Source organism: Ostrinia furnacalis, unplaced genomic scaffold, assembly GCF_004193835.3.
Source record: "Ostrinia furnacalis isolate ACB-3 unplaced genomic scaffold, ASM419383v2 OfSCF4444, whole genome shotgun sequence".
NCBI lineage: Eukaryota > Metazoa > Arthropoda > Insecta > Lepidoptera > Crambidae > Ostrinia > Ostrinia furnacalis.
Genome location: NW_021134683.1, coordinates 7,002 through 31,939, shown reverse-complemented (window position 1 = coordinate 31,939; position 24,938 = coordinate 7,002). Strand labels below are relative to the sequence as shown.

General features: G+C 36.4%; 3 protein-coding genes across 3 annotated transcripts; 2 read left to right on the top strand and 1 right to left on the bottom strand.

Annotated features, from left to right (window-relative positions):
• The first annotated feature begins 192 nt into the window (after positions 1-192).
• On the top strand, positions 193-4,900 carry LOC114359518 (leukocyte surface antigen CD53-like). The gene is made up of 5 exons (XM_028313951.1): positions 193-315; positions 1,555-1,743; positions 2,224-2,382; positions 2,934-3,131; positions 4,429-4,900. Exons 1-5 carry the CDS (start codon positions 256-258, stop codon positions 4,501-4,503), a joined length of 681 nt encoding a protein of 226 aa, XP_028169752.1. The 5' UTR covers positions 193-255; the 3' UTR covers positions 4,504-4,900.
• LOC114359516 (uncharacterized) lies at positions 3,153-23,047 on the bottom strand. The gene is made up of 6 exons (XM_028313950.1): positions 22,925-23,047; positions 8,067-8,282; positions 7,455-7,952; positions 7,130-7,213; positions 6,390-6,509; positions 3,153-3,341 (listed from the first exon to the last, which is right to left on the bottom strand). The coding sequence occupies exons 2-5, from the start codon at positions 8,223-8,225 to the stop codon at positions 6,417-6,419; spliced, it is 834 nt and encodes a 277-aa protein (XP_028169751.1). The 5' UTR covers positions 8,226-8,282; positions 22,925-23,047; the 3' UTR covers positions 3,153-3,341; positions 6,390-6,416.
• On the top strand, positions 15,240-22,205 carry LOC114359515 (uncharacterized). The gene is made up of 2 exons (XM_028313949.1): positions 15,240-16,767; positions 21,961-22,205. The coding sequence occupies exons 1-2, from the start codon at positions 15,246-15,248 to the stop codon at positions 22,101-22,103; spliced, it is 1,665 nt and encodes a 554-aa protein (XP_028169750.1). The 5' UTR covers positions 15,240-15,245; the 3' UTR covers positions 22,104-22,205.
• Positions 23,048-24,938: the final 1,891 nt, after the last annotated feature.

The window sequence follows — 24,938 nt, the reverse complement described above, 5'->3', positions numbered from 1 at the left end:
AAATTATGCCCACATATTTGAAAAGCTACTTACAGCTTCATAGCTAAAAAAGGCGTAATTATGCATGCAAGTACTTACTTACCATTGAATTCTAGGAACCTTATTTTACTGTTATCTATCCATATCCTGCAATATCTAAACAGGCCTGATAACAGGCGGGGCTATATCTAACCCAAATATAGATTACACAGACTAGTCACTGCCAGGAAGTGTGTTCGCAACCGTGAAAACTCGTTTGTTTGAAAAACCATCAAAATGTGTTGTGCCGAGTTTTTAGTAAAATATATCCTGTTCTTCTTTAACTTTGTATTTACGGTAAGAGTTACTAGTATTAATTGCTAATTTGATACAGTAATAGGATAATAGTTGTCTAAGTTTTTTAATAGAGCAAATTAATTTCAATTAATCGTATAATTTATATTGCCTCCTTCCTGCAGCAAATGTCATGTATAAAAAATTATCCCTTAAGTTAAAAAATAAAGTTATTTCAAATTAATTAGCTAGTTATTATAATTTAGCTTTTGTTATAAAGAATCAACACTGATAAGGATAACACTAATTTTCAAAAAGAATTTACTGCTGTTTCGATTTGCCATGATTACGAATATCTATACTTATAATAAATCTGTAGAGAGGTCAATTCTGTACATGAAATATATTTTCAAAATAACTATCAGGGGGTGATTAGTGATCGATACTGATGCCAAAAATGCAATCAGTAAAATTTTTGTCTGTCTGTCTGTCTGTCTATCTGTCTGTCTGTCTGTCTGTCTGTATGTTCCTTATAGAAACAAAAACTACTCGACGGATTTTAACGAAACTTGGTACAATTATTCTTCATACTCCTGGGCAGGTTATAGGATACTTAGGAATTCCCACGGGAACGGGAATTAGCGGGAAAATCCTTTTGTTTGAAAAATCTAAACCGCTTAAGTTAGACGCTTGAAATTTGGCGTGCAGGTACCTTAGTAAACTTAAAGCTTAGTTACAACAGGATATTGCAAAATTCCCACGGGAACGGGAGTTAGCGGGAAAAAACATTTGTATGAAAAAATCTAAACCGCGTAAGATAGATGAAGGGGGTAAAACGGGATCCACGCGTACGAAATCGCGGGCGGCCGCTAGTATCAAATAATGCTAGATTATTTAGTTAATCCTTTCGAAAGGGGATTCCCTTTTTCATATAATACACGGATACACCATTAAACTGTTTTTACAAAATCTCATTTTTGATTACCGTAATTTGCAAAACATTTGCAAAACTTGTGAATCAGTGATTCTCTTCATAATCTATACTAATATTATAAAGAGGAAAACTTTGTTTGTTTTGTTGTAATGAATAGGCTCAAAAACGAATGGACCGTTTTTAAAAATTCTTTCATCATTCGAGTAACATAGGCAAAATTTTATTTTGGAAAAAAATAGCTAGTTCGTTATAATACTAAGAGAGCAAAAATGAAAAACCATATTGCGTTTGTTCTAGTCTGACATCTTTATTTTTTGTATCCTGCCCTTGACAATCAGTAATACAGCTACTTAATTCCCTTTCTCTAGCTCGCGGGCATAGCGCTCATCGGGCTGGGCATAGCCGCGCTGGTGCAGATCAACCAGATCGTCGACCTGATCCCCGTCCCCATCAATGGCATCCCCATCGCGATCATCGTGCTCGGCAGCATCATCTTCGTCATCGCCTTCTTCGGCTGCTGCGGCGCTATCAGGGAGTCCAGATGTCTGCTTACAATGGTATGCTTTTACAGCTTTTGGAAACTGTGCAGTAATCTTAGAACCTTCGTAACCTGACTTACTTGACTTATGGTCCTATGTCCCCTAGATGGGGCAGAGGGCGTCCACAACAGTCCTCCATCTCGTTCGGTCTTGAGCTTCTCGCTTGATCTCGCTCCAGGTCTTGCCGATATTCTTCGCCTCGTCCGCTACAGTGCGCCGCCAAGTTTGCCTGGGTCGACCACGATTGCGTTTTCCTTGGGGATTCCAATCCAGAGCCTGCTTAGGGATGTGATCGGGGTCCCTTCGGAGAGTGGGGCCAATCCAGTTCCACTTGCGGCGCTTGATCTGCTGGTCGATCGTAACCTGCGTGGTTCTTAAAGATTCAAATACGAAATATAAAATAATTCAAGAGAAACTGATAGCCGTTTAGATCACTTTTGTCGGTTTTTAATCTGTTCCTTTTTTCAAAATTTCTAAAATCATCCTTTTACTTTTCAGTATTTCATATGCATGGCCATATTGGCTGCTGGCAAAATCTACCTAGCGACCGTGATCTTCGGTGCTCTGGACACACTCCAGTCTACCGTGGAGGGATGGGTGGACACCGCCTTCGAAAAAGAAGACCTCAGGAAGGTCTTCCACGTACTTGAGGAAGTAGTAAGTGTCTTTGAAAACGAATAGAGTTCTGGATACACTATAATCTAGTTTTTACGTGGATTAAGATTTCCTAACTTTAAACGACGCGATGCAGCAAAGAGTGCTCTATGAACTAGTAATTTGTTATCCTAACCTTATCCTAGCGTGAATTGGGATGTAAGGGTTACCTAGAGCGAAATTTATTGTATCATCTCTCTTTACTCATAATAAGGGCTATGACCACCAAACGGCCGGTAACTATTGTTCCAATACAATGGATAAAAGAAGAAGAGTAAAGGTAAAAGTTCAAAGCCGACCACATGTAGCAGCAGTAAGCAACGTGTCGCCTTCGCGACTTCTGGTTTTTCAATGTTTCTATGAAGTATTATATCTTCGTACACAAGTACACTAGGTACACAAAAACCCAGTAGTATCATCTGCCCTGCCGCGTCACACACAGACTTTTAATCGGCCGATAGATAGTGTAACAGCCCGAGTAAACTATCGGCCGCCTAAAATCTGTAGTCTGCGGGGTGTCTATGCTGTGTATTAATAAATCACTTACCACACAGTTCCAATGCTGCGGTACAACGGGGCCAGGGTCTTACGTGGGCGTGTACCCCATCCTGCCGCCGACGTGCTGCGCGAGCGGCGTGGCCGAGTGCACCGACGAGCTGGCGTTCGGCGGCTGCCGCGCCCGCCTCGGCAGCTACTTCGAGAACTTCGGCGAGGCCATCGCCGCGGTGCTGATCGTCGTCATCGTTGTTGAGGTAATTATCACATCACTTATAACTTATACTGTTCACCAGCTTGTTGATGGATCTTTTTATCTGACTTATAAGCCGTTTCTATTGACATTCTTGCTTCTTGCTTAGATCTGAAAATACAGATACGGTGTTATAACATGACTCGACCTCACTCCGAAGAGTGTTTGACACTTTTGTTAGTAGCTATCATTCATTCTTGCTTCTCGCTTAGATCTGAAAATACGGATACGGTGTTATAATATAATTCGACCTCACTCCGAAGAGTGTTCCTGATTGTACCACCTTCGTGAGTTTATGAAATGAAATAGTTTTATCAGTACACAGGCCCTTTCCAGGGCACTAATACAAATAATATTAGACATATATCAAATACCTGCCTTGTCCAGCATTAAAAAAAAACATTTAGGCCCAGAACAGACGGTGAAACGCAACTGCAACGAAACTGCAACTGCTAGTTACTTTTGAGTTGCATCTAAGTTTCTACCATAGCGTCCGTTGAGAGACCACACATGACGCGACCAGTTTGAAACTTTCAGTTTCAGTATCATTCATCAGAATCATCAGAAAGTTGCAGTTTCGTTGCAGTTGCGTTTCACTGTCTGTTCTAGTTGATGATACCAAACACAATGCAAATAGTTTGACTTGCTCTTAACGAGCTAGATGCTCGACTTGGCGTCAGGTCTCCATGTTTATCCCAATTGATATCAGACTTTATGATCTTTGGAAACTGAAAGAGGTCCAAATAATAGGTCCAGATAACAGAATTTTAAATCAAATCAAATAAACTATAATTCTAGTAGCGAGAGATTCAATAGCCAAGCACGTGAGCAGAACAAGGTGGTAATCAGGTTGGATAAGGCATTGACTTAAATAGTACCACCTATTCCTAAAAGCTGTTAAATTATCTTAGATTACTGCGATATATTCAATACTTATCGAATCGCTGTTATCAAAGTAATCTATTCCGAAAAACAATGCGAGATACTAGCTAAAATCGTTAGGTGCAGCAAAGATTAAAGGAAAAACCCTTTGTAAATAGATCCAAATTCTTATTTATTTGCTATAAAGATAATGTAAATGTACCGTAATAAATCGATTATTTAACGTCGAACTTCAAATAGCATACATCCTTTATTACCTACTAAAAATATTGTGATAATAAATTCGGCGCGTGTCTACTCTAGGGTGGGAAAATGGAAAATGCATCGTGATCGGGCAGCGTTTGGTCTTGGAACTTTTCAGCCTGCTTTTCCTCTCACCTTATATTTCAGAAGATCAATGGAATATTGTTTATTTGCAGTTGGTGGCGATGCTGTTCGGTATGTTTATGTGCTGGTCGGTATCGGAGAAGAGACAGAGGGGCAGGTACTACTGAGCAGGCAACTATATCTAGAGACCGATGGGAATCATGTAATGTTTTGACAAAAAAGTATAAGATCTACTTAATGCTAAGTAATGAATCATTCTTTCTTCTCCAAGCTTCCGTTCTGTGGTATGGATCCCTAGTCATGTATAGATATTAGACACCACTGACCGAATCATAAATGATTTATTGCCATTTTTTATTACAAACAAACAAACTTTTGACACATAAAATGTATTCTTCTTGTGATCCCTATTTTAGAATTAACGAGTTATCAACGTTAATTAGTGTAATGACAATTTAAAATTAATATAAGAATCCTGCCTGAGTATTAATTAGCACAAAGTTACCTATAATTTTGTAAATATATGAATTCAGATTTAAATGTTTGGTTATCGTAATTTCATAGTTTTTCTAAAAACTCTCTAAGAGTTAGAATTAATTTAAATTGCAACAAAAATGTACATGACATGTGCTGTGTAAGTAAGTTCAGACTTTTTTCAAATTCAAATACGACTTTATAGTCTATCCAATCCAATATAGCTTGATTAGAATGACGGCTGTCAAACGAATGTGACTAGTGCTGGGTATGTTTCGTACGGTTCATATAGATGTATCGATAAGTTTTCGAAAAAATGATATAAAAAAATGCACCCAATTTTTCTTCATATCTTTATTCATAAAAATGACAATTATGATTTAAATTTAAAGACAGTAAAATTTAAAATTCATGTCAAGGGTGTACAACCTAAGTCGTAGTCATTATCATCAGTGTTCTTCAGTGGTTTTTTCCTCTCGCTAGAGGGCGGTGGGCATCTCTTCTAGAGCAACGGTGCTATGAATACCCAAAAAATTACCGGTGATTGATTTCCGATGTTTGATTATTTAAGAATGAAATGTTTTTTGGTTTTTAATAGTAAACATTTAGAAAAACGTATAACTTGACTTAAATATGTTAAAAAATTAGTTAGAAAAAAAAATTGTCAAAATATGTTAAAAATTTAGTTTTAATTTAATATGACATTTGTCGATATGTCCCAACACTAACATTTTTGTAACTCGAGATAACCTTGTAGAGACGTCGTTAATGCTCTAGCTTGATTTTTATAATTTCGAATTACTACTTATTGGTGTAATTTAACGCTGCATTTACACGAAATTAACATTTTTATTGGAAGCACTGTCGTCGAAAATATTGTTTGTAGGTCAGACGTGAATTATTTCTTGTCCGCCAATATTTAGCTCTCATTGATCGCTACTACAAAGTTATGTCGTTACTTTTGATGGCAGCTGTCATTCTAATCAAGCTATATTGGATAGACTATAGTACATGACCTAACCTTAGCCATTGCTTTTTGAGAAGATATCAAATCGTTCCTACTGCTTTAAATTCAGTAGAGCGTCCAAAAAGAACTAATTACTAGATGTTGGTAAGAACTGATTGTAATTAGTTATTACTGATTAATTTTAAAATGTTTGTTTAAGTATTTATATTTTTAAGTGATCGATGTTTTGTATTAAATTTATTTTTTAATGAAAATATTTGATTTATTTATCGTTTGTTTACCCATGCCTAAAATATAATAATAAACGCAAACATCGATATTTCGCCTGATTTCTATTTATAAAAGGGCCATCATATTTATTTAAATGGATGACAAGCTGATCGTCTAAAAATATAACTTTCCCATAATGCTGAAATAAACTTTTATTTTATTCAGTAACTCGCCTACCTGCAGTGCTTGACATCCCAACTAACATTTTTTTTGGTAACAAGAATAAGTGCTATTGAAGTACATATATTAGAGAATTTTGATTTTTGGTCATAGAATAAGTTAGATGTAATAAACAAAGGTTCAAAAATGAAATAAATATCGCAATGACCTTTATTTACTTACTAAATAACAACACGATTCATTTTATCATTAGGGTCTTTGTACATAACCATCGTAAGGAATGCCTTCATAATATAGATTCTTCGTTGTGCAGAGGTAGACGCTCAAAAGTATATAAACAATCTGTAACAAAATTATAAAACGCATTAGGTAGGTGTAATCTCTATCAGTATTAAAGTGGCCCTAAAGTGCCCCTTAAGGGCTACCTTTTCTTTTTTTATTATTTACATTTTGACGTTCATAAGTGCCACTTGTGGTCTAAACTGAATAATTATTTTTTGATTTTGATTTTTTGATTATTATATTATATCTGAAAAGACAAATTAATGTTATAAAAACTTGCATTAAACCGCTACTTTAGGAAATAACTGTTACCTACTACTATTTAACTATAACGTCATGTAGCAATTTCCACAATAGACAACATTGCTTCTAATATTACAAAATGCCTTTAAAAATTCCAAACTAGAAATATATTGGTTTCTAAACGAGTTCGGAATTAACGTCCTATAACTTTATTTATGTACAAGCAAACCAGTATATTATTATGTAGGTATCTCAAACATAGAAACTAAAACTTTATTTTGAACATGTTTTTGGAAGAAACTTTTAGAGCTTTTAGAAATATGTACAGGGGACGCTTAAAATAACTTTTGCAAGAAACCTAAGTAATTTTGATCGTCCATTCATGGCGCTATTTGCGTGAAGATCAATTTTAACGAAGATAGTAAATATGTTCGTACCTCCACTCCTATGACTCCCGCCCACACGGACATCACGAAGGAACTGTGGGTGAGCCGGAACACCGGCTGCGTGTACATGCCCAACTGCAAGAATATATTTACCTATTACCAAAAAAATACCAAAAAATTAAACACCTAACATTGACATTTACATACTGAGGCTGAGTTGCACCACTTAACTTCAACCGTAACTTTAATGATGACTGGTGTTTTTTTATGGAGGTTGACAGATTTTTGACGTTTGTTAAGGTTAAAGTAAGATGGTGCAACCCAGCCTAAATGTCAATTTAAACACCTTTGTTCAATATTTCTAATAAGAACTTACAATTGGCCTGACCCACTGGACTGCTTCCTCTTCTTGCGTATCAAGCTTGCTGAATAAAGAGAGGAAAAATTTTCCTGCGTCCTTCATTATCCCTGTTGCCTCTGAAATTGCCTGGTAGCCCTCCTTCCCTGCCTGTATGCTAGAATCCACTTTGTCCTTTATGTTTCCCGCAACATCTTTCAATGAACTCTTAACAGCATTCGTGCTGTCCCCGATGATACTCCCAGCTTTGTTCACTGTATTTCCAGCAAAATGCTTTACGTTATCTAAAATACCTCTCGGAAAACGTCTGGTTAAAATTGGTTGATCATCAGCATTAACATCCAGGTGATCAGGTTCCTGAATATAACCCGCGTTCAACAGATCCACCCCAGCTGTGGGATCCATCGTCAAGGCGCTAGCCACAGGCCCCGAACGCGACGTCTTCTGGTGACCCAAGTGCATGACAACGGCAATGAATATGTTGAGAACGACGAAAATTGTGAGCTCGATGGTGTACTGAAAATAAATAATGTATCGGCTTACTAATCTGTACGTAATGCTACCTTCTCGCACACTTTCATGAAAAATCATGGAACGATACACTTTTAATTCTTGTGTGTTACGACTTACCATGACCAGCAGCCATTTACCAACATTTCCTTTAAGAATGGCTCCACAGCAGCCGATCAGAGTGGCTAGGCAGAGTATAGATCCTAGCACCAACAGGTGTGTGGGCAAGAACTCGAGTAAGTCGAGTCGCAGGAGGTGGACAAGGGCCCTCGGCAACATGCGATCGAACACCTGGAACACTAGCACTCCCGCTATGGCGGCGCCGGCGCCGATCGCCTACGAAAAGAACATTGTAAAACAAAATAATGAACTTTTAAATTAAAGATCATTGGATTCTTAATTAATTGTTGTTGAATGAAAAAAGCATGAAATGCAGCAGTGATATTTAATTTAAATTAATATTAGCTAGGTAGCTTTGTTAGTAATTATTAGATAATAACACAAATAATATAATACTAGATAATAATAAAGTTCACGCGGCTGACGTCGCGACAAAAGCTAATTTATATCACATTACATACATAAGTACCGTGAATTTAAAACGGCGAAAAACAAATAGGCCTGCATTTTTAACCGACTTCAAAAAAGGATGAGGTTCTCCATTCGAGTGTATGTTTTTTTTTTTGCAGTTATGTAATAAAATGTTTCACTTACTGATGCAATTGCACAAGAGAAAAATAAAAAATATTTTATAAGCCACATCGTGAAAAGACTCCTCGTAATTAATTGATAGATTTTAAATATTTATTAATTAACCACACAAATAATATAATACTAGATAATAATAAAGTTCACGCGGCTGACGTCGCGACAAAGGCTAATTTATATCACATTACATACATAAGTACCGTGAATTTAAAACGGCGAAAAACAAATAGGCTTGCATTTTTAACCGACTTCAAAAAAGGATGAGGTTCTCCATTCGAGTGTATGTTTTTTTTTGCAGTTATGTAATAAAATGTTTCACTTACTGATGCAATTGCACAAGAGAAAAATAAAAAATATTTTACAAGCCACATCGTAAAAAGACTCCTCGTAATTAATTGATAGATTTTAAATATTTATTAATTAACCACAGGTAGGTACATACACTGTGTCAACTTGGATAAAAGTAAATAAAATATTGCAAGCACATTATTTATTTGTTCATCATTATTATTTAATTTTATCAGATGACACAATGTCTAAAATAATAAGGCATAACAGGAAACTGCTGCTGATTTATTTTGCACTCGCTGAAAGAGTCAAAAGTAACGTTTCCTTATTCTTAAAATAAATAAATAAAAATAAATTTCAATTGACAGGTAACTATTTCAATTGATACCTACAGCACGTAAAAATCTATGGAAATGCTTTCATCCAATAAATTATGCTTGAAAAAAGCTCTTTTGGTTAATGCTGCATATTTTTGCCTATCAGTCTTCTATTATCCGTCTCTAAATACCTATTTACAATTTTTTTTTTGAATTTATGCACTTGCCTTGCATGTAACGGACCTCTGCATTAGACTCATACGTGCCAAACTTATTTAACTCCGAGTAGATATCTTATCCCCGACTCGAGAGAACAGTTAGACCAAATCCATCATGTAGAGCTTATAGTAAATATTTTTTCCTTTTTATGTACCATTTAAATGACGTAATCATTCAAAATTAGCTTTTGTGTAGCTAAATAACTTTTAGCACCAAAACCAAGGTGTTGTGATCAGCTCTGTTAGATGACTGCGCTGACAGGTGCAAATTTAACCCGGTCAGGGTTGTCAATTATATTTGAAAAGTGTATCCTTCAAATATAATTTTACAGCTAGCTAGCATTGTGTAAAAGTTAAACTTGTTAGTGATTATTCTTCTTGGTTTTTGAGAAGAGAAGAGCAGAACTGTTCTGAAATCTAAATTGAAGAAAAAAAAGCTTGGTAAATTGTAATTGAAAATAAATAAAAAACCAAAAGGTAAAATAAAACATGTAACAGCTGATAAGTAGAAGCAAATGAAGCAATGAAATAAGGGAAATAATATATTTAATCTGTATTATTTCCTCGTAGTTTTTAGGGATATGGGTCACTCTCTCATCAGCAGGGGACAGCCCTGGCTGCGACCGTTGCTGGCGCGCGCGTGTAACGGCACCCTGACCGGTCCACCTTCGAGCAGGCAGCGCTGCAGCGCTTTACGACTATCCCAAATCAGTAAGTAACTAACTTGCTTATGAACTCTGTGATTTTCTTGAAAGTAAACTCAAAAAGTAGGCGAATGATGAGATGATGGTTACGCAGCATAGAGCAGAGCTATCACGAAGTATCAAAGGAGAAAAGTAGAGATTTAGGTACAGAAGCCTTGCAAGTGTATTCATGAGCTTTTTTCTCAAGTGAACAATGATGTTTAATGTAAAAAACAATGAACACTGAAAATCGAGTTAGTTTTCAATTTGATGAAAGTCTAATATTCCCTTTGATACATAAATCTATTGTAGAGTCGTTCTGACTGCTCAAAAAGCATCTACTATGTAAAAGGACTGGTGGTATCAACTACCTACTTACGATTGAGAGTATCTTCCGTTATACCTAAAGGAAAATGTACCAAGGAAGTTGAAGGTGAGGACTTTGACATCAGAATAAGTGGGCCTCAAACTTTAATAACCGCTATGTGTCTAACATAGCTAATTGGACTGCCTTAACGTAACCTCTGAATCCAACCGATCTTATTTTTAAACAAATTCTAAGTTTGTATCAAGATGTGAGGATTGTTCTGGAAAGCCATCATTACCATCCAGCGCTTTCAGCGCTTCCCAATTCGTCACGTCACACGTTAGCGCCGGCGTTTGGTGTATAAAAAGCGGTGACAGCTAAAAAAGCCGTCCAAAATGTAGCATCAGAGGTAACGGTACTGCACAGGGCAAGGCACTCGCACCTCGAACCTGTCAGACAGGTGTGTGGTGTGGACTCTGGCCAGGAAAACAGTTTGGCCAGCCTTCCTGTTACACTTTATTTGTTTGCAAGTAATTACTGGGACGGATGGAAATGTTTGATGTAGCTTCAGTAGTTACCCGACTGCAGAAATGAGAGAAATGTTTCTGAATGTTAAAATAGTAGGTAGGTATGCCTATAGACCTGTCTACTGGATTCAACTACCTAGAAACCATCTAAACAGAAAAGCCTAGACATTGGTAGCACAGTGATACCACTTTGTACGAATGCTTTCCTCTGTACGGCTAATTTGTGTGTGGTATCCTGATACCACACACAAATTAGCCGTACAGCCTGCTGTGTGGTGTGAAATCTAATATCCGTCGGATGCCTGGCATCAGGCGGTTCGCGTACCGGACTAAGTACAGTCAACTACAGAATTGCGTGTTGGGGTAAATGCTAGTATAAGCACAAGTAATTATCTAGCAGATTCTAGCATATGGAATTAGGGACGTACTTAGGTACCACAAAAGTATATTATTAATTAACCCTTGAAGTTTGTTTAATATCCATTATCAAGAAATTACCAATTTACTAACTCTACTTATTTTGTATTTTTTTCATTTCAAACATTAAGCTTTAGTTCAACAGAAAAATTACGTGGGCGATGATTCAAGAATTCATGACCCGCAAATTATAAAAGAAAACCGGTCATGACGAAAACTTCTCATTTTACTATTTTCTTCCTACGCAAAAGATAAGGTAATTTATAATAGGCCTCGTGGATCCCGTGATAACGGTGTCCCATGTCTTCCGTTTGGAAATACCCGCCATCGGCTGATCAAATATTTGCATCTAATAAAAAGCTCGTAAGCTCGTAAACAAGCCTGCTACCGCGCAATAGGGCTGTGGCAAAGGCTACTATCGATATTTTAAAGGCTGCCTTAACTTCGTGAGAGGATAAAAAATAGATAACATGACGTCTTCTTGTATCCTTTGAACAACGTTCTTGGATGTAAGAATATCTGTGATCTAGAGCTGGGGATTATAACAAAAAAATGTAAACAGTAAAATGTTTGTCAAAAAATTCAAGTACATAGTCCCTTCTAGACCAACACACATAATAACAGACCGAATAAATATGTATAGCTGATGGTCGTAGTTGGAGATGAGCATAGTCATAGTCCTCGATGGCGTGCAATGGCGAGAAGACTCATCTGACAAACGGTTATTGAGTGTAACTATCGTAATACCAACTAAGAACAAGAGGTCGTACGTTAATTTATGCCATCGATGAGCTTTTTGGACTGTTTACGTTACCCTAAGCTTTAGGGCATAAAGCGTAGCACACAGCTGAGAATGTGTACAGGGCGGGATAGATTAACTTATAAAGACAGAAATGCAAATGTAAAAAAATATTTCTACCTACCGATAAAAAGTAGCGACCCTGCTATAAATTTATTAATCGTGGTAATTATACTTATCGGGGTCTACAGAAAAATCTGGTTTAGGTTATGTCAATGACCCCGAGAATAAATATCTGGAGAAAATTAATAGGTACGAGCATTTAATTAACATAACAAGTGCACACAGAGAGATATTATGATAACAGGAAAAGTACTAATTAATCGTTCTCAAAAAAGAAAATGACACCGTTCCAATACAATGACATGATGTGGCTATTAACTTTTGGTCATTTGTGTATAATGTACTTTTAAGTAATCTAAAGTTTGAGGGCACATGGCAAGGGTGTATGGGATAGGGACAATTTTGACAGAAGTCAGATTAGGACAAAAAAAAATTGTTTTAACTAACTTAGTGGTTAACTACTTTATAAAAAAGAAAGCTATAGGTCGTCTTACTAGTATGAAATAATTTTATTGATGTCTGGCTGCATGGTCCAGCCGTTTAGCATTAGCCCTTAACCACTGACGTACGTACGTGGTACGTCGGTCAAACGGTTTTTCGTTCAAAACTTCATTTTGTGCGGGAATTTTTGCGTGTCCTTTTTGGTAGTTTCCTAGTGGCCAGAGATGCGTGTGCGACGGGAGAAAATAGATAGGTAGCACGTCCCTAAGTAGGAGAGCTAGACCACCCGACGTATGTGGTACGTAACGTCAGTGTTAGTGTAACTTTTTCAACATCGCTTTTGTATGTTGGTCCATAGAAAAATTTAATTGTTAGCAGTCTAATTTATTTACTTGGCCGTCTATATATAAAAAACCTCATTTACGCCAAAAATTATTACAAATGACGAAGAAATTAGCAAAAAAATCCAGTGGATGAAAATTTTCATATTAGTTGCGGTTTTCGAGGACAATCATTATGATGGTGAAGGAGCTTTAGTTCGTGGCTTTGGATTTGACTTCTTCTGAAGATTGTATACCATATTTTCATATTTCCTAGCTAGTTTGAAGCACGGCAAACTGGTGACCAGGTCATCAAACAAAGAAAGACTATAGAAAATAGCCTTCCTAAATGAACTGTATTAAAAAGTGACTTAATTTGTGAATGATTGCTATTGAGATTTTTTCCTGATTAAAACTGTTATTAATCTTTAATATGGCCAAAATAGAAGTTCCTAGTGTTATCGAATATTTTTGTGTTGATTAAAAAAAATGCCTGTCTAAATTTTATTACATCTGGAGGATTTTACCAATATCATACTATTCTATTAATGATACTATATTTATTTTACTATCTCTGTTTAATATAAACATGTGTGAATAATTTAAATTCAAATTTCACCAAAGTTACGCTCTATTCATACATTAGGAGGTCTTCAAAGTTACGTACGTATGCCGTACGTACGTCAGTGTTAGTGTAACAAAATGACACGTCAGTGGTTAAGGGTTAGAAAAGAAAATGTGACATCGCGGCCATTTTGCCATCATCTGTCAACCGCGATCCTTTTGGCGGGAACTTTCGTTGGAGAACAATGCGCTTTCTTCGACACTTTGACCCGCTGAATTAGCATAGGACGGATAATCTGCTCGCACGCCGCCTGAACGAAAGTGAACTCTAAACAGTTATGTCACTTGGAAGTTTGGTAAAATTATACCTGAGGAAAGTAAATTTCGTTAGATTTTGTAACTTCTGAAAATGTATGCAAATAAGGAAATTTTTACACAAAATTTAACGATCGGTGCCTATATTTTTTTGCAAACTTTAGGTTTGACTTTCAGCAACTGAAAGTTGAAGTGAAAGATAGTCAAGACCTAGTTAGGTCTAAAAATAAATGGTGTTCTAAATTGTTAAGGTATTGAGTTCACAAGTTACATCCGATGGTCACGTAGTTTTGTATGGTGGTCACGTCAGCAGTTAGTCGGAGAAGCACTGTTTAGAGCTAGACGTTTTAAAGGGTTTGTCTCTGAGCAACGCGGATTACAAACGATAGACAATGACAACATATTTTATTTTATCGTAGATTTGCGTGGATGATGCCCCATACAATTTACTCGTATGTTATATTATTATCTTAAATTAAAAGTTGTACAAAATGATAATAAAAATGGCACTGTCCCGTTTAATGCAATGCATAACAAGAAGACAAATCAAGTAGGTCTCTAACTCTAGAACAACTTCCTAAGAAACAGTCATGGAACTTCATGAGTAGGTATTTATTCTAGATTGAAATACAACCAACGAAACACTTGCATGTATTCCTGATTTTAATTACCGTTTTGTCGCGTTTTATACCGGATACTTAACTAGGTATATAAACTAAACTAAGATTTCTAATAATAACCTATGTAGCTAAAATCTGACATTAATGTTAAATCATCCACGTAACCGCTGTACTAGTACTACCACATAATAATATGGTAATACTACCATTCGTGTAGTAAAATTACTTTATTATAGGTTTGTTTCGTAAGGAACATCTCAAATAACGAATTTCATAGACTTAGTCATTGCACACACTTATTGCCATTTTTGTGAATAATTTGAACACGAGTTAATTATTAACTTAGTTGCAGTTTTATGACAAACCACATTTTAAAATACCTAATAGGTACGTTTCCCGTAACTAAACAAACGGTGCATTTCCGACATCTAAGTATGTACACAAATTGATCTCTAGAAAGGTTAACGTTACCTTTACCAGTCATGTCATACTACTAACGTGCGCTCAAAATCTGTTTGATAATAAACATCACATCTTATTATGGACTCCCAGTCAATCTATGTGTAATTTAAATACAAATAATGACAGAAACGTTTAACACGGCGCGGGCGCACGGAAAGCGTAAACACGTATGCGCGGAGATGCGGACCGTTAGACCGGCCGTATAAAGCGCGTCACCCCTCCCGGCCGCCAGTGCTCGCGCTAACCCGTCATGAGGCTGCACGCATTTTTCCTATTCGTTCTGTTCGTAATCAATGCGCGCGCCGCCACCATACACGGGCCGGCCGTGCCTGAACTAGAAAAGAAACTCCCGATCCCCGAAGAAACTAACAAGGATGTCATCCCAGCTGAAAACGCCTCCAGCGAACAGGAGCTCATCGATGCAGCCAACACGGTCCAGGACGTCGAAAACAACCTACGAGTGAAAGCGGTCGATAGCATCCCTGTGTCGGTTATCGTTGAGAGCGATGCGAACCCTACAGATGATAACGAAGTGACCCCTATTGTGAGGAGGGTAGTTGACTTAAAGAACCCTGGGGAACCCCAGCGTCAGGAACACGAGACGCAAAACGCTGTGCACTACGATGACGAGCAGCAAATCGTGACTTCTGTCAAACAAACTGTCGTCGATACCCAGAATGCGCTAAAACAAGGGTTCCAAGGCGTCACCCAAGGGATTCAGAACTGGATCGCTAACAGTGAGCAGCTCAGTGCCATTCAAGCCAGTATTCAGAATCTGCAGGAAAGTTTCAAAGAGCAAATTTCTAAACTTAATGAAACTATTCAAAGCTTCTGGCAGAACCGTGTCGGCTCTAACCAATCTCAAGCAGCAGGAAACGATGTCCCTAAACCTGAAATTGAAAGCGTTGAGTCTCAACTTAAGATCTTAGAAGACAACTTCCAAACTGGTGTCAAGGCTTTGTCTGAGGGGGTACAGGTATTTGCATTACTGAAGGCCGAGAACGAAAACCCTACTTCGCCGGCTCCGACCGCTCCCAATAACCTATTTGTTCAATACCTGCAACTGTTCCAACAGACGATATCACAAGGATTCAATAATGTAACCCACGCATTCCAAAACTACGTAAATCAATCTCCCAACAATACTGCATCTAATCCAGGTCTCCTACAAGGTCTGAACAATGGTATCCAGAACATTTTAAACCCACAGCCCGCTGGGACTCAATCTGATGATGCTAGCACTTCAAGACCGAGTTTATGGCAAGGCATTCAGTCATCCATCCAGAACATTCTGAAACCTACTCAGAATCAAGCTGCTCAAGGATCAAATGGTACGCCAAATCGTCCTATCACACAAGCAATCCAGAATCTTCCTTTCGTACAAGGAGTAGTAAATTTGATTCAGCCGAACAAGCCAGGTGCTCAGCAGCCAGCCCAGGCTCAGCCGGCAAAACCCGCTGACCCCGTTCAACCCGCTGCAGAGGGCAGCAACGTCGTGCCTGTGGAAACCAAGCCCGAGTCCGACGTGCAGCCTGCTAAAGCGCCTGTGGTAGAAGAAGTCAAACCTGAACAGCCTTCGAACAACAACGGTCCAATCCAGAGCATCATCCAGAACAACCCGATCGTAAAAGGCATCTCTGGAGCAGTGCAGAAGCTGCAAGCCAGCATAACCAACCCGGAGAAGCCAAGAGAAACAGAGAAGGAGCCAGAAAATGAAAAGGGAGATGTTAAGGGTGGTTTCTACCCTGGCTACGGCTACGGCGGCAATGCAGGTATGAAATTAAGATTATAATTATTTATTTATTTCGCAACTTTTACTAAGTATTTATTGTACGAGTATGTCTATGCAATCCTTGGGGGACGCCTTTGTCCAGCAGTGGACGTCTTTCGGCTGAAACGAACGAACGAACGAATGTCTATGCAACACTTATTTATACCGATCTTAATTGAAAATTTAACTACCAACTTTACTATTATTATTAATCAATAAATTCTTCCCGTTTTATATTAAGAAATTTTTTACATTTTCTACGATTAGCCAGGTTTTGGTTATAAAAACGTTGCTATAGCCTGACCAGGAACATAAAAACCCTCGCCATGTTGCGGAAAACTAATGGTACTAATTTCTTTTAATGGCAACAGTAACTGAAAACTTCATTGACATGTCACCTTGCATGTCAGTCTATTGTTGTCAAAGTGTAAACAAACTTTATTTTAAATGTTTGCAATTGATTTTGTGAATTAAATTGCTAAAATATTTTTATAATCGTGAAAGAAAAGTGGTTCACGATGTGTTAATGTATTTGTCGAAGAGAAATACTAAGGATTCGGACAATATTTTCATTGAATAATGTTTCCGACAAAGGTTGTCAAATTGACTGACATGTTTATCGTATAGTACAGTCCACTATGAAAATTAGCTGTAGTCTGTTTCAACTACCTATTTTAATGTTTTTTGTCACTTTCTAAGCTTTGAATTTTATGGAATTGGGAAAGAAGTACCGAGTTTGAAGCGTTCATGAGCAGACATTGCAGTTGAATATTCAAGTTCTGAATTTAATTATTGATGAATAATAAAATAAATCCTACTAGCTCGATTGATGGTTTCATTTAATTTATTTAAACCAGGTTTCCTTTAATAATATTTTTCGTTAATTTATGAAAATATCAAATTAGCCCGTAATCCTGAATCCTGGTACATAAATTTAGCCTATTAATTTAACACATGTACGACTGTACTCAGTGTTGCACTATCAAATGCAATTGAAGCGCCTCTATGCCAGGGTTTTTATAATAATGTAGTAAGTAAGTAAGGAAATATCAGACAACTTAAATCGGCAATTAACACCACCTATCATAGGTACCTTTAGCAGTTCATTACACATTTTTTAAATTTAATTTCAATAAGTCCTACTATAATAAACGTTTCCTTATACTAAATTCTAATCCTATGAATCTAAACTGACAATCAAAGTACATTTATTTATACTAGTATGTATATTCTTTGCACCTACACCTCTACATTCTATCTCTACATTTTCACGGTGCATTAGGGGCCGCGACAATCACGGCTTGGAGCACATTCGTGAACGGTCTCATAGGTACCATCGCGGCCGCCGTCAACGGCACCGCCAGCAGCGTGTCCACCGCCGTCAACAGCGCCATCAACACGGTCGGCACCAACATACAGGTAGCTGATGAGCTTCGTGTGTGAGCAACTGCTGGGCCTCCTGTGTTATTGTAGCAGTGTTGATCGCTTTGTGTTGTTGTCACTGTTCTAAACACCATCGTTGTGTGCAGCTTTGTCATTGTTCGAGGGTTAAATGTACCACCAACTAGCAGATGTGTTTTTAATTTTAACAGTACGTAGTATTATTATTATTCTGTGGTATCAGCTTCTATTGAAGTGTTTTGTTGCGTTTTCTATGTTGTTATAGATTCAAAAAAGTAAGTTTACACGACTACCACCAACGAGTAATACAGGGCCATTCGTACACGTAACGTAACCACTGTCAGAGTCAAACAAACAATCAAAATTGGTGCATAGAATGGAATACAAATTAGCTTGTAGTTATTATTTTGTTTAGTGGGTAGTTAATATATTTTTTTTTATAAATAAGTTTTCATATTTTCATTCTTTTTATCGAAATTTCCAAATGATTCATTAACAATAGAGATGATTCTAGCGCTCGGCGGCCGCTGCCGCGGCACGCTTCGCTCGCCTTCGCGCATTAAGGGTCACTTTTCTAACCTAACCTAACCTACTATTTTCTACAATACCTACTTTTTGCAACCATACTATTTTCTGCAATCTCTCTGTTTTACATAAAATTATTGTGAAAACCATGACCATGTGCCTTATGCTTTGATTTGTGGGTAACGGTGGGTACTCGTAAGTATGTGAAGTGTCAATTTGATCAAGCAAATTATTTGGGATATAATATTTGGCAAAATAAAACATTTGCTATATAAACATTTGCCAAGTAAAATTTGGCCAAATGTTAATTTGACCAAATGAATTAGTTGCGAAAAGTACAGTTGCTAAAAGTTTATTTGGGAAATGAAACTTTGGCGATAAGTTGTTTGCGAAGTGAAATTTGGCGAAAAGTAATTTGGCCAAACGGAAGGATACCCTCTAACATATCTAATCCTTACGTGCTATAAAAAAAGGCACGACTCGAATCGAACAAGGCAGAAGAAAACATTGGCATTTTGTATTGTAGTTTCATTGTAATAATACTTATGGGTTCATATCAGATGCGTGTAGATGTAGAGGTTAAAAATTACATAGGTATAGGTACTTGTTATTCATGTATATTGCTGTAGGTCAAGGTCGAAGGATTATTATAGGTCTTAGTAAGCATAATTTGACTCGTCTTTGTATTGTTACCATTGATTCACTTGAGGAACACGCACGTTTTTTAAATCAAATCCAAAGTAAACATGCAATCAAATAACATTTAAGGATTGTATAACGAGGATACTAGTTTTACAAGTCATTAGTAGAGAAATGCAGAATTGAAAGAAAGAAACCGTGTAAGGTAAAATATAGAGTAGGTTTTTGTACTAGTAAAGTACACTTAAAAAACTGCTAGTAGTTGAAGTGACGGAATTTAGGCGGACTTATTGCCACTTCCAAATACTTAACTCGGAAAGTTTGTTTGAGGAATAGAGAAGGCCGTGAAGTAGAAGCAGCTTGTTCGGCTTAAACTTTCTAACTAGTATGAAAGGACAGTAGTTAGGATCGATCTGAGGTGGAATTGTGTAAAGCAATCGTAATCATTTGACAGTTCATAACGTACGATTATTATGTCAAATGCTTTGTTTAACTGACTTTATCGTACGTTATGAACTGTCAAATGATTACGATTGCTTTACACAATTCCACCTCTGTTTATGCTCATTTGCTAAATTTTAACTAAATAAATGACAAAATAGAGTCCTTGTCTTAGTAGGTGTAGAACTAGGTTTTGGATAGCGTAGGTACACTTATTTCTTATTCAGGTACCTATTCAAACAAGTTAGGGCTGATTTTTCAATCGTCAGACATCTTTTAGCTGAAGAATAAACTTTTCATTTGACATATTTCTCATGCTGAAACTGTCAATGTGCCAAACTTAATCTTCAGTTAAAAGTTATCCGACGATTGAAAAATCAGCCCTTACTCGTATAAATAGCTCGTCACTAACCAACCGTTACGTGTTGCCTAACGTTTGATTGTGGACTAAAAACATGTTTTTAAACTAACACCCAAAACCAGAATGAAGTTATGAGGTTGAGACCGTTATTAACATTCTTCAACTTTTTTTTTCATATTTTCGATTCCTCCAATATTAGGTCAATCTATTTTTATTTAAAGTATGTACTTACATCTATGTATATATTTCCTTTATTTACCTTTACCTTCATAACTATTGCTAACACGTTTTTAAATTTATTTAATAATTTCTTAAAGTTTTTTTTTTATCAAAAACGCAATGAGGGTTTTCGCGAATGAAAGATCCGCTAGATGGCAGGACGTGGATGTGGGGTCTGACTGCTGCGTGATTGGTGGATATTGACATTCTGTCAATATCATGTCAAAAATACCCAATCATGCAGCATTTGGACCTCGCGTCTACGTATTGCCATCTGGCGGATTTTTCATTCGCGAAAACCCTCATTGCAAATTGTGCTTTTAACGAACCAACAATATCACTTTTAGATGAATTTGCCACTGTTTGTATAAGGAAACACTTACTTATACGTATCGCAACGAAAATCGCAATTAACGGTAGAGTTGCAATCTCCACAAAAATAAGCCTTCGCTTTAAGGCGATTACATGGCCGAACGACCTTGAGCATTAGAGCGAGACAACGCGCCTCCCGCCGCGCGCCCGTGCTTCTGCCCGATACCAAAGTGCGCTCAGAATACAGATGCGAAGCGCTGCCAATTCTAACATAACTGCCTACGGGAATGTTAACTCGATTTTAATTTACGCAGATCGAAAAAAATTGCGATGCTTATTTTGTGTTTCAAAACAGAATTTAAAAAAAGAAAATAATTCATTATACAAAATAATAATTATTATCGTCAGCATATTTTCAAAGTGAAACAAAATTGAAATAAATGATTATATTTCAATTAGACATCATTATACTTTAATTAGTACCATAACTATGAAAAATAAACAGTTATTTCCTACTGTAAAGTTTGCAAAAAGGGACATACTACCTAAGCAGTTTGAAAGTTAGGCTGACGATATTCGTGTGTCTAAGTGAGCTTCTAAACAGTTTTTAAGTGTGTGTACGAGTACCTACCTAAATGTAAATATCTGTCTGCAGGTATTCAAAATATTGGTCAAATATCAGTCAACATTGAATAAAATATTTTTGATCATCGAATACAATTTAAGACTTTACTTTCTCCGTTATTATTTTTTGGTAAAATCGAGAGAAAAATAAGATTTTAGATTTTTGCGTTCCATTTCAACTAAAATAAATAAACACGGATTGAGCGACATTTTTATATGAGTTACATGTCAAGTACGAATACGAATACTGTGTGTCGAGGTAACGCCACTACAATGTAACATTTTGACAATATGAGGGTAGTAAATTACAGGGTATTTTGAATGTATGACACGTAATACATTATTTTTGAAAAAAAATGAACAACAATTTTTTAGATAATTAAATTCTCTATCATTTGGTGAAAGAATCATTAAAATCGCTTCAGCCGTTTAGGAGGAGTAGGAAATTTCTTAGGTGAAATTAGAAGAAAGTTAAGAATTTTTTCTGTCAAAACTAATAGTTGTAACAAAAAAAACGAACAACAATTTTTTAGTTTAAGATATTATACATCTCACACATATTTTTTTTTCTTGTTTGGATCATCCATTTAGGAGGAGTAGGGATTCAAAGAGAGGTCTATTTTGCAGTTTTGCCTCACCTATCGCCTTAATAACACAAACATGTTTTCGCAGGCGATAATAACGACAAGCACATCAGCAGCGACAGCGGGGTAGCCCTCAAGGCGGCAGACGGCAAGCTCGAAGAGCCCGCCCCAGAGAAACCCACCGCGGTCGTCGCAGAAGCACAGGAAACCGACAAGACTGACCAGTCGTAAACGTAGTGTGATAATAGACCCGTAATTTATTGTTTGTTTTAGATATATTTATTTAAGTGTACGAATGAGATGTAAATAAACGAAATTGATGAATTTACAAAATAAAATAAAGAAAAATATTGAAATTCTTGCTTTTTTTTTTATTGTTCTAAGACTGGGTTGCACCATCTTACTTTAATATCACACATCAAAAATAACTTTGTCAAAGTCCACACAAAAAACACTGGTTATAGTTACGGTTAATGTTAGGTGGTGCAACCCAGCCTATAACCCCGGCCAAAAAAGTCCTGTGTACGTCCAGGATAAAATGCTATTGCACCAGTGGCGTACGTAAATGACACAGTTCAATCTCTCTTTCAATAGATTTTTATCATAATATTAATTCCAAAAGATTGCTAGTCCACTGGCACAAAGTACAAGTAATAAAAGTAAACATTATACTTACCAACTTTATCATTATGTTGCCAATGAACTTGCTCTTCTTCTCGTTCAAATTCAAATAGTTTATTCAGTACATTGTCATAGGCCTTTCCAGGGCACTTAAACACGTCCCAAATATAGCTTGCCCAACCACCACTTCGGAATAACATATAGGCTGTTGCTGAGAAGAAGTGGCGGAAGAAACTCACTCACCTTTGTCAGCCAACACTCACACACAGTCTAGACTTGGTGTTAGTCTTAATACGCTTTTAAATAATTGTCATTTTCACTAATTTTAAAATTAATCGACCTAACACACTGTTAAAACTTTAACGTTATTATTTCATTGAAATGCGAGGGTAGTCCAGCCACAGTTATTGTTCAAAATGTGATTTACTTACCTGGGAATATTTCTCATAAACTCATTTCTCTTCTTTCATCTGAATATTGCATTACTTTATTTCACCATCAATCACAATAATTAAGAACAACTTTAATAAAAACACTCTTATAACAAAGCTCGTCCATTGGTCTTCCCGCGAAAGATCGCCGCGCCATTTTATATTTTAGTCCACTTTACTTTTTAAGCAAAGGCAATATGCCATACAGCCAATCTACAGATTTTACGTTAACCCGTTAGAAATTAAGGAAAAATCACTAACAAACGAGATTATATTAATTTTATTTAGCAACATAATATACCTACGACTTACTAAAAATTGTAATTTTATTCAATTCAGAAAAAACTAGCTACCTCTGTTTTGGCCATTTCCAATATAACCTGCGATAGCCATAAAGAAAAAAAAGCAGTGTATTGATTTTTTAGGATTTTTCAGTCCTACTTTTTTTTTTTTTTTTTTTTTTTTTAAATCATTTATTGCATAATGTAGGTACATATTATAGGTCACATAAAAAAATATATTGTTCAGCTACATCATACCATATCGGCATGCAACAGAATCAATTTTTCGTGATTCAAGAATTTATACAAAAGAATTAAATTAAATGTCACAATAATAATTTACAATGTCAAATTTAGTAGATAGAATTTAATATTACATTAGTATGTTTTTGAATTTCTTAAAAATGACACTTAGTTACAATTGTAAAACATGACGAATCCTAGTAGTGGTGGAAACCAAAACACGGTTGCGGTTGATCCTACTCGTGTATGTCTCATCTACTATGAAAAATCAGGTTAGTGACTGATGTCTATAAAAAGCTAATTAGCCCTTAATTCATTAAAATTTAAAAAATGCGTAGCTACATAATTAAGTAGCGATTACAACAGATTTACTTTAACTTCAGAATGTAATGTTTCATTAATAAAAGTAAGTACTCAGCCATAGTGTCCAGCAATTTAAAAAAAAATTACGGTTTTATTTTTCTTTTCAAACACACACCTACTCTCATGCTCCCCTAAAGAAGAGGCAAATTTTAACAACAGTTGTGATTTCGGAATCCGCCTACCAGCTTACAAAAAACAGCGGAGCGAAGGAATCGAAATTACGACTGTCACGTTTTTCCACTTGTCTAGGGAGGTTGTTACTTAATCCCTACTTTTTACCCCTTGCGTTGGAAAAACCATTTAATTTTCCCCGTTTCCTCGTTCTAAATGACTCTGCAAATTCGCAAAAAGCGCGAGTTGCCATTAAAAAAATTGGCAATCATAGCGAAACGCAATCCGCAAAACTTAACATACTGACAGTAGCTTCGCAGTTCATTTATGAAAACCTTTTATATGTCCGCAAATATATAGAGCAATTCACGAAAAAGAGCGATTTGCATAACTTTAATACAAGAAACAAAAATAAACTTGCCGTTCCAAATTTCAGATTGCATAAGATTGGTAATTCATTTATGGGAAAATGTATTAAATTCTTTAATAAATTACCACAAACTGTTGTAGAACTACCCATTCATAAATTCAAAGCACATATTAAAAATACCTTAATGAAAAAGGGCTACTATAAAGTCGATGATTATTTAAAAGATAAAAATGTTTGGGATACGTTACTGCCTAGCTCGCATAAATATTTATAACTTTGTACATTTTAAAGCATGTAAACCTTTGAAAAAAAAGAGGCTGACAATAGTGACTGAGTTTCTTGCGCTGCTTCTTCTCAGCACTTGCCCATTTATTGTCCTGAAGCAGTGGTAGGGTTAATACTGGGACGTGTAAAAGTGCTTTTTTTAAGCCTATTTACAGAAATAAATGAGTTTTAATGAGTTTTAGTTTTTAATGAGAGCAAGCTAAATGTACAAAGTTTTTTAAAAAGTGCCGCCATAAATACGTGCCGTAACTGTGAACCAAAAGTATTGTTTTTCCATCGATTAACTAACGTATAATAGTTAATAGACACATAATTTTTTGCCTTAATCAGTTAAATAAATGCATTTTACAATATGCAACAA